This window comes from Hypanus sabinus, chromosome 10, assembly GCF_030144855.1.
Source record: "Hypanus sabinus isolate sHypSab1 chromosome 10, sHypSab1.hap1, whole genome shotgun sequence".
NCBI classification, from domain to species: Eukaryota; Metazoa; Chordata; class Chondrichthyes; order Myliobatiformes; family Dasyatidae; genus Hypanus; species Hypanus sabinus.
Genome location: NC_082715.1, coordinates 34,127,900 through 34,141,821, shown reverse-complemented (window position 1 = coordinate 34,141,821; position 13,922 = coordinate 34,127,900). Strand labels below are relative to the sequence as shown.

General features: G+C 41.4%; 1 protein-coding gene across 1 annotated transcript in view; it reads left to right on the top strand.

The window, feature by feature from the left end:
* The window catches only part of fndc4a (fibronectin type III domain containing 4a), a 208,215-nt gene that overhangs the window by 81,094 nt on the left and 113,199 nt on the right, over positions 1-13,922 (top strand). Inside the window, exon 2 of the mRNA XM_059981642.1 lies at positions 2,272-2,390. Within this exon, the coding sequence (XP_059837625.1) occupies positions 2,272-2,390 (119 nt within the window). The remainder of the gene's footprint in view (positions 1-2,271; positions 2,391-13,922) is intronic.

Below are 13,922 nucleotides of genomic sequence, written 5' to 3'. Positions count from 1 at the left end.
GCATAATAATGAGCTGGATGTAAATGTAAATTTACAGATGATACCAAGATTGATGGAGTTGAGGATAGTGCAGAAGACTGGCGAAGAATACAGCGTGATATAGACCAGTTTCTGATATGGGCTGAGAAATGGCAGTTGGGATTTAATCCAGATAAATGTGAGGTGTTGCACCTCGGTTGGGCAAATGCAAGGAGACAGTGCACTATTAAGGGCAAGATCCTTAACAGTGTTGCTGAGCAGAGAGATCTTGGGATCCAAGTTCATAGTTCCTTGAAAGTGGCTACACAGGCCGATAAGGTGGTTGAGAAGGCTAATGGAATGTTTGCTTTTATTAGTCGAGACATTGAGTTCAGAAGTCAAGCAGTTATGTTGCAACTTTATAAAACTCTGGTTAGGCTACAGCTGGAGTTCTGGTTGCCCCACTATAGGAAGAATGTTGAGGTTTTGGAGAGGGTGCAGGAGAGGTTCACCAGGATGTTGCCTGGTTTAGAGGGCATGTGATATCATGAGAGACTAAATAAATGCGGGTTGTTTTCTCTGGTTCATTAGAGGCTGAGAGGAAATCTGATAGAGGGTTACAAGGTTATGAGAGACATGATAGAGTGAAAAGAAAGCATCTGTTTCCCATTATTTGAAATATCTATTACCAGAGGCATACCTCGAAGGAGAGAGTGAGTAGGTTCAAGGGAGATGTGAGAGATAAGTTTTTTACTCAGAGAGTTGTGGATGCCTGGAATGCATTGCTTGGTATGGTGGTAGAGGTGAATATATTAGAGGCTTTTAAAAGATGCTTGGATAGGCACATGGACGTAAGGAAGATGGAAGGATAAGGACATGGTGTAGGTAGGAAGAATTAGTGTTTGTGTGTTTATGATTTACTTTTCAGCTGGTTCAGCACAACATTGTGGACCGAATGGCCTGTTCATGTGCCATGCTTTTCTATGTCTATGTTTATGTCTAATTTCTACAATTACCACTGAGGCTTACTTCAACATTTTAATTATAGACAATAGAATTACGTAGTTACAAGGGAGCACATAACTGGCAAGACCATTAAACACATCTGAGATAAAGTAAATCAGGATTGTAAAAGCTTCTGAGTGCAAAATGGCTGACATGCAAAATCATGAAGAAGGCATGTCAGTGGCTCTGTCATTGGGAATTTGAGGAGATTTGGTATGTTACCATTGGGGAGGACGTGCAGGAGCCTGAAGAGCTTATGTTCCTTTGCCATCAGATTTCTGAACGGTCGCTCCATGAACCCATGAACGCTACCTCATTTTTTGCCTTTTGCACTATGTACTTATTTTGGAACTTATAGAATTTTTTACGCCTTGCACTACATTTATGCTGCAAATCACCACATTTCATGACATATGTCTGTGATAATAAACCTATTTCTGATTCTGATCCTCATTAGCGTTATGAAGGCTGACTGTCTCAGCACATAAGTTTCCTGCATGTTCATTGACAGGCAAGTGTGCCTATTAAGGTGTCTTTGCTAAGTAATAAAATAGCTAGCCTGGAATCTTCCTTGATCTCAATTATACAGCTGCAAAACATCTCAGCTAAAGTTGTCTGATGCCCAGTTTGATGTAGGGCAATTAATTCAGCACTTTTATTTGTAGGTTTGGTTGATATATACAACAATATGTTGGTTTCTAAACTACATCTCTTAAGTGGTCTCTGTTCTGAGCCAGTTACTTGCTCTCTTCACAGAGAGTGTTGTATATTTATTCAATTGAAGACTGGCTCTTGTTTGTCTTACTGGCTCCTATCACCATATCTCTTGATTGCAGTTGGTTCCCAATCTGTACAAAGAGTATTTCACCACCCCTCTGTGAGATCATTACATCTAATATGTAGATGCAAATCACTTCGTCCTGAAGGAATGGAAGCCGTCAGCCATTATGGGACTTGCAATCCCTGAAGCCCAACCATCTCATTTCTTTCACCTGAGGGAGGGTGGAATGGGTCTGATGATACCAAAGAAGGCAGCAATATTTTGCAGGCATTTTCAGAAATGATACCCTCATTTTATAGAGGCAATAAATGTTGCTCAAAGGGCTAATTAAGTGAATGCTTTTATTTAAATGAAATATTCCTTAAACTTCATCCTTACAATCATAAAAGTAACAGTGTTCCATCAGTTGCTAATGCCAAATGACCATTTCAATGTCTTACTGCACTTAGAGATAAATATTTGTCACATTTTTTGACAACTGCCTGAGGTAATATGTCTTACGTCCACAACTAATTTGTGTCTTTCAGCTGATAGACCACCAGCTCCTGTGAATGTCACTGTCAGTCACCTGAAGGCCAACTCAGCCAGTGTATCCTGGGATGTTCCTGAAGGAGATGTTATCATAGGTTATGCAATATCACAACTGGTAATGTTGCACTATTTCATTTTATTTCTTTGCTACTGTTTATAAAATCTTGCAGACTCTATTACTTGCTGCTTAATAGAGTTTTGCTCAGCAAGTGCCAGTTTTCATTGGAGTCAATGTCAGACCAAGTAAATCCACTACTGTGAAATAACAATTACAGATACCATGACAAACACAACGGATCCTGCAGATGCTGGGAATCAAAAGAAACACGCACAGAGGGCTGGATGAACTCGGCAGGTCAGGTAGCACCAATGGAGAGGAATAAGCAGTTGACATCTTGACCAGGGATACTTTATCAGACTGGAAAGTAATGGGGAAGAAACCAGAAAAAGAAGGTGGTGGAGGGGAAGGAGTGCAAGCACAGAGGTGAAGTCAGGTGAGGGCAAAGGTAGGAAGGTGAGGGACGGAGGATGGAGTGAGAAACTGAGAGGTGTTAGGTGGAAGAACTGAAGAAGAAGGAATTTGATAGGAGAGAAGAGTGGACCATGGAAGAAAGAGAATGAGGAGGAGCACCAGAGGGAGGTGTTAGCATGTGAGAAGAGAAGGTGTAAAAGGGGAACCAGAATGGGGAATGGAAATCTTGTGATCCAGGGAACCGCGAGTGCTCATTTGAACAACAGGATTTTGCAGCAGGCTTAAAAGTCTTAGGGGTATAAATATATTTACAGATTCTATTTTCATATCAAAGGAATATAGCTCCCTTCAATTTATTAAAGCTGATATTTTATGTGATATTAAAATGAAAGTCCTGCCACTTTGATATCAAAGAGTACATGCTGAAGCTGAGCTTTTATTGGAGTTGATTCTGTCTCTGCAAAGTGTGAATTTCCAGGGGGTTCTTCAGATCTCCTGCCACATCTTCATGGGGAGTTCTGCAAGACCCCGGGGGGACATGATGAGAGCAACTTGAAGTGGCCGCTTATGCGGCTTAATGAGATTCCTACTGACCTCTTGCCAGAGCACTGCCACAGGGAACTGAACTAGAAATGTACGCGCCACAGAGAGGGGCCTTTGCTCTCTTGAAAGCACACTTCTGAAAACAATATTGACCCTTTGTACATCATCACATTTCAAAGTTCATAGTTCAAAGCTCAAGGTAAAATTATTATCCAAGTGTCCATTGTATATATTATCATATGCCACTTTGAGATTCATTTTCTTGTAGGCAGCTACAGGAGTAAAAGAAATGCAATAGAATTTTACATATAAGATACATAACCAAAGACTGGCAAATATCAATGTGCAAAAGAAGACCAACTGTGCAAATAAAAATAATACCAAGAACATGAGTTGTAAACAGTCCTGGAGACTGAGTCTGTAGGTCGTAGAGTTAATTCAGAGAGTGAAGCTAATCTAGCCAGTGCAGGAGCCTCATGGATATAGGGTAATAACTGTTCCTGAACCTGGTGGTGTGAGACCTCCTGCCTGCTGGTAGTAGTGAGAAGAAGGCATGGCCAGGTGATAGGGCGATGACGATGGATGCTACTTTGTTGTGGCAGTTCTCCTTGTTATGTTGGAGCCGAAGTATTTATTTTCCATGTAGCTGTAAAGAACACCCTATTATTGGATTTTGTAAAATGGGAGCTTCACATGAAACTGTAGATGTTTAAGGTGCTGATGAGCTGCCTATAGTAACTTTGCACACAGTGTACAAGTAACAAACGACTGGGTAGAATCTACTTGTATGCCCACAGCCGAGTGGTTACCTTGCGGATGGTACCCCTTCTTTTTCCAGCTGAAGTAAAATAAGGGATAAAATACACAGACAGAGGTAGGCAATAAGCCTTCCTGAAATGTAAAGGCAGTCATGTTTTCCAAAAAGAAAGCCATGAGGACTTTCACCAAAGAGAATAGAATTGCTGAAGGATAGTCATAGAGAATTGTAGCACAGAAACAGGCCCTTTGGCCCATCTAGTCTGTGCCAAGCCACTTAAGCTGCCTACTCCCATTGACCTGCACCAGGATCATAGCCCTCTATACCCGTACTGTCCATGTACCTCTCCAAACTTCGTTTAAAGTTTGAGATTGAGCTCGCATGCACCAATCCTGCTGGTGCTCATTCCACACGCTCATAACCCTCTGAGCAAAGAAGTTTCCCTTCATGTTCCCCTTAAACTTCTCATCTTTCACCCATAACCCATGACTTCTGGTTGTAGTCCCACCTGACTTCAGTGGAAAAAGTGCTTTCTTTATCCATACCCCTCAATTTTGTATACCCCTATCAAATCTCTCAATCTTCCACATTCCAAGGAAGGAAGTCCTAACCTATTCAGTCTTTCCTCATACCTCAGGTCCTCCAAACCCAGCAACATCCTTGTAAATTTTCTCTGTGCAGTTCCATCCTTGTTTACAACTTTCCTGTAAGTAGGTGACCAAAACTGCACAAAATGCTCCAATGTCTTATACAACTTCAACGTAACATCCCATCTCCTGTACTCAGTACATTGATTTATGAAGATCAATGTGCCAAAAGCTTTCTTTATAACCCTATTTATCTGTGACACCACAATCAATGAATTATGGACCTGTATTCCCAGATCCCTTTCTTCCACCACACTCCTTAATGCCCTTCCATTCACTGTTTGAGACCTACCCTGGCTGGTCATACCGAAGTGTAAGACCTCGCACTTGTCTGCATTAAAGTCCATCTGCCATTTTTCAGTTTATTTTTCCAGCTGTTGAAGATCCCTCTGCAAACCATGATAGTCTTCCTCACTGTCCACTGCACCTCCAATCTTCGTGTCATCCACAAATTTGTTAATCCAGTTAACACATTATCATCCAGATTATTGATATAGGTGACAAACAACAACGGATTCAGCACCAATCCCTGTGGCACAGGCCTCCAGTCAGAGAGGCAACAATCTATTATCACTATCTGGCTTCTCCCACGAAGCCAATATCTAATCCAATTTCCTACCTCATCATGAATGCCAGGCACCTGAACCTTCTAGACCAGCCTCCCATGCAGTTCCTTGTCAAGTGCCTTACTAAAGTCCATGTAAATAACATCCACTGTGTTGCCTTCATCCAACTTCCTTGAAAAACTATAAGATTGGTTAGGCTTGACCTACCACACACAAAGCCATGCTGACAATCCTTAATCAGTCCATGTCTGCCCAAATATTTATATATCCAGACTCTCAGAATATTTTTCAATAACTTTCCTACAAATGATGTGAGACTCACTGGCTTATAATTTCTTGCTTTATGATTTGAGCCTTTCTTAAATACAGAACAACATTGGCTATCTTCCAATCCGGTACCTCTCCTGTTGCTAAGGATGATTTAATTACCTCTGCTAGGGCCCCAGCAATTTCTGCACTTGCCTCCCATGGGGTCCAAGGGAATACCTTGTCAGGCCCTGGGGATTTATCCACCCTGATTTTGTTCAGGGTAGCAAACACCTCTTCCTCTGTAATCTGTATAGGGTCCATGAAATTGATACTGCTTTGCCTCACTTCTGTAGACTCTGTGTCCATCTCATGGGTAATTACAGATGCAAAAGTACTATTTATGCTCTTCCTGATCTGTTTGGCTCCACACATGAATTACCATTTTGATCTTCCGGAGGACCAATTTTGTCCCTTGGATTCCTCTTGCTCTTAACATATCTGTAGAATCTCTTAGGATTCTACTTCACGCTGTCTGCTTGAGCAATTTCATGCCTTCCTGAGCCTTCCTGATTTATTTAAGTCTTCTCTTGCTACAAGCCTGCGGTATTACAGGAAAGATTCTAGCATGGATAAAGCAGTGGCTGGTTGGTGGCATCCGTCGGTCTCCAGAGACCAGGGATCTGCGCCTGGAGTTTCCAGGGCGCAGGCCTGGGCAGGGTTGTATGGGAGACCGGCAGTTGCCCAAGCTCTGCAGGCCTTCCCCTCTCCTTGTCCAAGGGAAGGGCACAGGAGATGTCACAGAGCAATGTGTTGTTAAGTGCATGGGTTTTATGTCTCAAGGACACAAACATGCTGCCTCAGCTGAGGCTCGAACCAGTGACCTTCAGGTTACTAGTCTGATTCCTTACCCACTAGACCACGCGCCAACACTGGCTGGTTAGCTGGAGGCAAAAAGTAGGAATAAAGGGAGCCTTTTCTGTTTGGCTGCAAGTGATTAGTGGTGTTCAACAGGGGCCTGTGTTGGGACCACCTCCTTTACATTATATGTCAATTATTTTGGCAATGGGCTTGATGGCTTTATTGCAATCTTTGCCGAAGATAGAAAGATAGGTGGAAGGGCAGGTAGTTTTGAGGAAGTAGAGAGGTTACAGAAGGACCTAAAGAGATCAGAAGTATAGGCAAAGAAATAGCAGATGGAATGCAGTGTTGGGAAGTGCATGTTCATGAACTTTGGTAGAAGAAATAAAAGGGTTGACTATTTTGTAAATGGAGAGAAAATACAAAAATCTGAGGCACAAAGGGACTTAGGAGTCCATGTACAGGATTCCCTAAAGGTTCATCTGCAAGTAAGTCTGTGGTGAAGAGAAACGTAATGTTAGCATTCATTTCAAGTGGATTAAAATATAAAAGCAAAGAGGTAATCTTGAGAATTCACTGGTGAGGCCTCACTTGAAGTATTGTGAGCAGTTTTGGGCTCCTTATCTTAGAAAGGATTTACTGAAACTGGAGAGGATTCAAAGGAGTTTCATGAAAATTATTCCAGGATTAAATGGTTTGTCATATGAAGAGTGTTTGATGGCTCTGAACCTGTATTCACTGGAATTTAGAACAATGAGGGTGACCTCATTGAAACCTATCAAATGGTGAAAGGCTTTGATAGGGTGAACATAGGGAGAATGTCTCCAATGGTGGGAGAGTCTAAGACATGAGGACATAGCCTCAGAATAGAGGGGTATTCTTTCAGAACAGAGATCAGATGGAATTTCTTTAGTCAGAGAGTGGTAAATATGTAGAATTTATTGCCACAGGCAATGTATATTTACCTAATATATATTTAAGGCAGAGGTTGATAGATTCTTGATTGGTCAGGGCTTAAAGGGATACAGGAGGAATGCAGAACATTGGGGCTGAGAGGAACGGTGGATCAGCCATGATGAAATAGCGAAGCAGAGTCGATGGGCCAAATGGCATAATTCTGCTCCTATATCATATGACCATAAGATGTATGAGCAGATTTAGTCCATTAGCCACTTCTGGTCTGCTCCCCCCATTTCATCATGGCTGATTCAATTTTCCTCTCTTCCTGCATTCCTCCTGTGTCCCTTCAAGCCCTGACCAATCACGAATCTATCAACTTCTGCTTGAAATAAGTTGCCGCGAAGGCCACTGCACTACTCGGGCAGTGGATCTGTGTGAAATGCTCTCCTCCCAATGTCCTGATTGGTCACTAGTCAAAGCTTTTTTTGTTATGGCCTTATTTCTTATACTACATAAGCACCTCATTGGTTCCTACTGCCTATACCTGCTATGCACCTCCTTTTTTTCTCTAAACCAAGGCCTTGATATCTCTCGAATGACCTGAAAATCAAGTTTCCCCACAGTTGTTATCTTTACCTTTTAAATGTCTTCTTGTCTGAGTTGAGCCAGATGATCCAACTCTGTAACTGGTGTTCTTTTGGATTAAAATGAAAAATAAAGCGAGAAGCTTTGAAGCTATGAAGATAAATTGTCACAATTAAATTAGCTTATTATAGTTCAGAACTTCATTTTGCTGTGAAATAAAATAGCTTGGATTTTCATTTCTGGTTTAATAATAGAAAATGTTGTAAATATTCAAGAGGTCGGGCAGGTTCTGTGGAGAGTGAAATAAAGTTAATATTGCAATTTGATCATGTTTCATCAGAACTAAGTGAAAAGAACACAGGGAAATATCTGTGATATGGTTGGCATTAATGGAGAATTTTTATTTCTAATTTTTCCTAGTTCTGATGAAAGGTCAGCCAAATCATCAACTTCAAACTGTTAACTGTTTCTCTCACCAAAGACTCTGAATATTTCCTGTTATCCGTTTTTATTTCAGATTGCCAGCTTCCCCAGATTTTCACTTCACATCTAGCCTTATCCTAACAGCATCAGCAGCTGAAGAAATATCAGTGTAATCGAAATAAACATTCACTTGAAACCATAAGAGAATCTGATTGCTACTAATAGCCAGAAGATTTGTTTTTTTTTTCCACTCATGTTTTCTGACTATTGGCTCGGACATCAGGAATAGTTCTCTTACTTTTCCTCAAAGTAGTGTGATCATTTATATCCACTGGAGGACTCATTCCCTGGTAATAACCAAACAGTTATCACTATTGGCAGGTTCTGGTGCGGGTCATAGCTTCCCTGAAGACAGGAGGGTTTAGCTAAAAATTGGCGTTAATGCAGAGCCCAGTTCCATGGAGTACTGTCCCGCAGAGTGAAACTCAAGATGTGAGTGGAAGAATTTGACAAAGCAGTGTTATGCTGATAATTTCTGTGTTGGTTTATTGAGCATATGTACCAAGATTCAGTGAAAAGCTTTTGCTTGTATAACATCTGGTCAGATCACACTGTGTGTAAGTGCATCAAGGCAGTAAAGAGAAAACAATGCGGAATGTGGTGTTGCACAGAAAGTGCTGTGCAGCTAAACCACGCGAAGGCAGATCGGGAGTTCATCATGTAGAGGATCATTTCATCATGAAGAGTTCTTTAATGTACGAAAGGTCCAACAAAGAGTCTGTGAACCCAGTGATAGAAGCTGTCCCTATGTCCGGTTGTACATGCTTTCAAGCTTTTATATTTTCTGCCTGATGGAAAAGGAGAGAAGAAAGAATGACTAGGGTGGGAGGGCCCTTGATTATGTTAGCTGCTTTCCTGAGGCTGTGGGAAGTATAGACAGAGTTAGTAGAGGAGAGGCTAGTATGTTTGCAGGTCTGTGCTGCATTCCAAAACTTCTATAATTCTTGCAGTCTTTGTTAGAATGGCTGCCATAGCAAGCTGTGAAGCATCCAGATTCAGGCTGTGTGCTGAGCCCATTGCTGAACACTATACTCACACATGACTGCACGGCCAAACACCCGAGTGACCATGTTGTCAGGTTTGTCAATGACATGACAGTGGTGGGGCTCATCACCAACTGCCTTCAGAGAGGAGGTCAAGGAACTCGAGGCCTGGTGCCAGGCGAATAGTCTCTCCTTCAACGTGAACAAGATGAAGGAGATGGTTATTGTCTTCAGGAGTACTCCCGTCACTCATGCCCTTTTTTACATCAGTGGCATAGCAGTGGAAAATGTTAGCAGTTTCAAACATCTGAGAGTGCTCATCTCACACAATCTCTCATATAAGTAATTGACATAGTCAGGAAAGCTCACCAATGCCTCTACTTTCTGATGGGACTGAAGAGAGCACATCAATACTCAAGATATTCTACAGTTGAGCAGTGGAGAGAATCCCAACAAGCTGCATCACTACATGGTACGGAAACTGAACCGCAGCATACAGGAAGGTAGTGAAAATTTCCCAATCCATCACTGGCATCAGCCTATTCATCATCATGGAGATATGTACAGAAAGGTGTCAGAAAAGAATCGGAATCAGACTTAATAGTTCTGGCATGTGTCGTGAAATTCATTAACTTTACAGCACCAGTACAGTGAACTACATGATAAATAAACAGAGAAAAAACATCAGTATTACAGTGAGTACAGTCCCTATAAAAAGTATTCACCACCCCCTTGGAGGTCTTCCTGCTTCATTGTTGTACAACATTGAATCACAGTGGATTTAAATTGGCTTTTATGATACTGATCAACAGAAAATACTCTTTCATGTCAAAGCAAAAACAAATTTCTACAAATTGGTCTAAATTTATTACAATTATTAAGCACAAAATAATTAATTGCATAGTTACTCATGTCAGTATTTAGTAGATACCATTGGCAGCAATTACAGCTTGCAACTATGTGGATAGGTCTCTATCTGCTTTGATTTTTCCCCATTCTTCTTTACAAAACTGTTCAAGCTCTGTCAGCTTGCATGGGGATCATGAGTAAACAGCCCTTTTCAACTCTTGCCACAAATTCTCAGTTGGATTGAGGTCTGGACTCTGACTTGGCCACTCCAGGACATTAGCTTTACTGTTTTTAAGCCATTTCTGTGTCGCTTTGGCTTTATGCTTAGGATCATCGTCTTGCTGAAAAATAAATCTCCCAAATCACAGTTCTCTTGCAGATTGCATCAGGTTTTCTTCCTGGGTTTCCCTGTATTGTTCTGCATTCATTTTACCCTCTACCTTCATGCGCCTTCCAGGGCCTGCTGCAGTGAAGCATCCCCGCAGCAGGATGCATTCACCACCATGCTTCATGGTAGGAATAGTGTTTTTTAGACGATGTGTGGTGTTTGGCTTGTGCCAAACATAGTGTTTAGTCTGATGGCTCAATTTTGTTTTCATCAGACCATAGAATCTTCTTTCTGATGATTTCAGAGTCTCCCACATGCCCTCTGGTAAACTCTAGCCAAGAATTCATGTGAATTTTTTTCAAAAGTGGCTCTCTCTTTGCCACTCTCCGATAAAGCAACCTGGCAACAGTTACATGCCCAGTCTTTCCATCTCGGCTACTGAAGCTTGAAACTCCTCCAGAGTTGTCACCGGGCTCTTGGTGACCTCCCTCACTAGTCCCTTTTTGCACAGTCACTCAGTTTTTGAGGGCGGCCTGCTCTAGGCAGATTTACAGCTGTGCTATCTTCTTTCCATTTCTTGATGATTGACTTAACTGTACTCAAAGGGATATTCAGTGACTTGGAAATTTTCTTGTATCCATCTCCTGACTTGTGCTTTTCAATAACTTTTTCATGGAGTTGTTTGATGTGTTCTTTTGTCTTCATGGTGTAGTTTTTGCCTGCGTACTGACTCACCAACAGTTGGACCTTCCAGACACAAATATATTTTTACTATGATCAGTTGAAAAACCTTGACCGCACATAGGTCTCCGAAATCAGATCTCCATTTAACTAATTACGTGACATCTAAATCCAATTGGCTGTATCAGTGATGATTTGGTGTGTCACATTAAAAGGGGTGAATACCTATGTTATCATTTATTTTGTGTCTTATATTTGTAATTAATTTAAATCACTTTTTAGAGATCTGTTTTCACTTTGACGTGAAAGAGACTTTTTTTCTGTTGATCAGTGTCAAAAAAAGCCAAATTAAATCCACTGTGATTCAATGTTGTAAAGCAGTATACATAGAAACACAAAGAACCTACAGCACAATACAGGCTCTTTGGCTGTGCCGAACACGTCCTCACCTTAGAACTACCTAGGCTTACCTATAGCCATCTATTTTTCTAAGCTCCATGTAGCCATCCAGGAGTCTCTTAAAAGACCCTATCGTTTCCGCCTCCACCGCCGCTGCTGGCAGCCCATTCCACACACTCACCACTCTTTGCGTAAAAAACTTACCCTGACATCTCCTCTGTACCTACTTCCAAGCATCTGAAAACTATGCCCTCTTGTGCTAGTCTTTTCAATCCTGGGAAAAAGGCCTCTGACTATCCACATGATCAATGCCTCTCATTATCTTGTACAGCTCTATCAGGCCACCTCTCATCCTCTGTCGCTCCAAGGAGAAAAGGCCAAGTTCACTCAACCTATTCTCATAAGGTATGCTCCCCAATCCAGGCAACATCCTTGTAAATCTCCTCTGCACCCTCTATGGTTTCCACATCCTTCCTGTAGTGAGGTGACCAGAACTGAGCAAGGAACATCTAAACAAGCCTGATGCATTTTGGAAACAAGACCTGTGGACTGATGAAGTTAAAATAGAATTTTTTTGGCTGCAATGAGCAAAGGTATGTTTGGAGAAAAAAGGGTGCAGAATTTCATGAAAAGAACACCTCTCCAACTGCTATCACGGGAGTGGATCGATCATGCTTTGGGCTTGTGTTGCAGCCAGTGGCATGGGGAACATTTCACTGGTGGAGGGAAGAATGAATTCAATTAAATGCCAGCAAATTCTGGAAGCAAACATCACACCATCTGTAAAAAAGCTGAAGATGAAAGGAGGATGGCTTCTACAGCAGGATAATGATCCTAAACACACCACAAAATCCACAATGGACCACCTCAAGAGGCGCAAGCTGAAGGTTTTGCCATGGCCCTCACAGTCCCCCAACCTAAATATCATCAAAAATCTGTGGATAGACCTCAAGAGCAGTGCATGCAAGATGGCCCAAGAATCTCACAGAACTAGAAGCCTTTTGCAAGGAAGAATAGGCGAAAATCCATCAAAGAAGAATTGAAAGACTCTTAGCTGGCTACAGAAAGCATTTACAAGCTGTGATACTTGCCAAAGGGGGTGTTACTAAATACTGACCTTGCAGAGTGCCCAAACTTTTGCTTCGAGCCTTTTTCTTTTTTTTTATTTTGAAACTGTAAAAGATGGAAATAAAAAAGTAATCTTGCATAAAATATTAAATAAATGTGTCATCTTTGACTTTATGCCTTTTGGAAATCAGGTCATCTTTTACTCGCTTAGCTATTCACAGTAACAGAAATTTTGACCAGGGGTGCCCAGACTTTTGCATGCCACTGTGTATATATATATAGATAATAGTTTAAGTTAAAATAAGTAATGTAAAATAACAGAAATCAAAAAAGTAGTAAGGTAGTGTTCATGGGTTCAATGTCCATTTAGAAATCAGATGGCAGAGGGGAAGAAGCTTTCCTGAGTGTGTGCCTTCATGTTTCTGTACCTTCTTCCCAATGGTAACAAGGAGAAGCAGGCATGGGGTGGGTGGTGGGGATCCTTATTGGTTTACACCACGTTCCTCAGGCACCACTCCTTGAAGATGTCTTGGATATTACGGAGGATACTGCCCATGATGGAGCTGACTAATTTTACATTTTTCTGCAACTTACTTCAATCTTGTGTAGTAGTGCTCCCCCCTCCCCATACCAGATAGTGATGCAGCCAGTCAGAATGCTCTCCACAGTACAATTGTAGAAATTTTCAAGTCTTTTAGTTGAGAAATGTACCAAAGCTCCTCAAACTCTGAATGAAATATAGACGCTGTCTTGCCTTCTTTATAGTTGCATCAATATAGTTGCTCATGTGGTTCCATTGTTTAAAAAGGGTTCTAGAAGTAAGCCTAGCAATTATAGACCTGTCAGTTTGACATCAGTGGTGGGTAAATTAATGGAAAGTATTCTTAGAGATAGTATTAATAATTATCTGGATAGACAGGATCTGATTAGGAGTAGCCAGCATGGATTTGTGCGTGGAAGGTCATGCTTGACAAAACTTAATGAATTTTTTGAAGAAGTTATGAGGAATGTTGACGATGGTAAGGCAGTGGATGTAGGCTATATGGACTTCAGCAAAGCCTTTGACAAAGTTCCACATGGAAGGTTAGTTAAGAAGGTTCAGTCGTTAGGTATTAATGCTGGAGTAATAAAATGGATTCAACAGTGGCTAGATGGGAGATGCCAGAGAGTAGTGGTGGATAATTGTTTATCGGGATGGAGGCCGGTGACTAGCGGGGTGCCTCAGGGATCTGTTTTGGGCCCAATGTTGTTTGTAATATACATAAATGATCTGGATGAT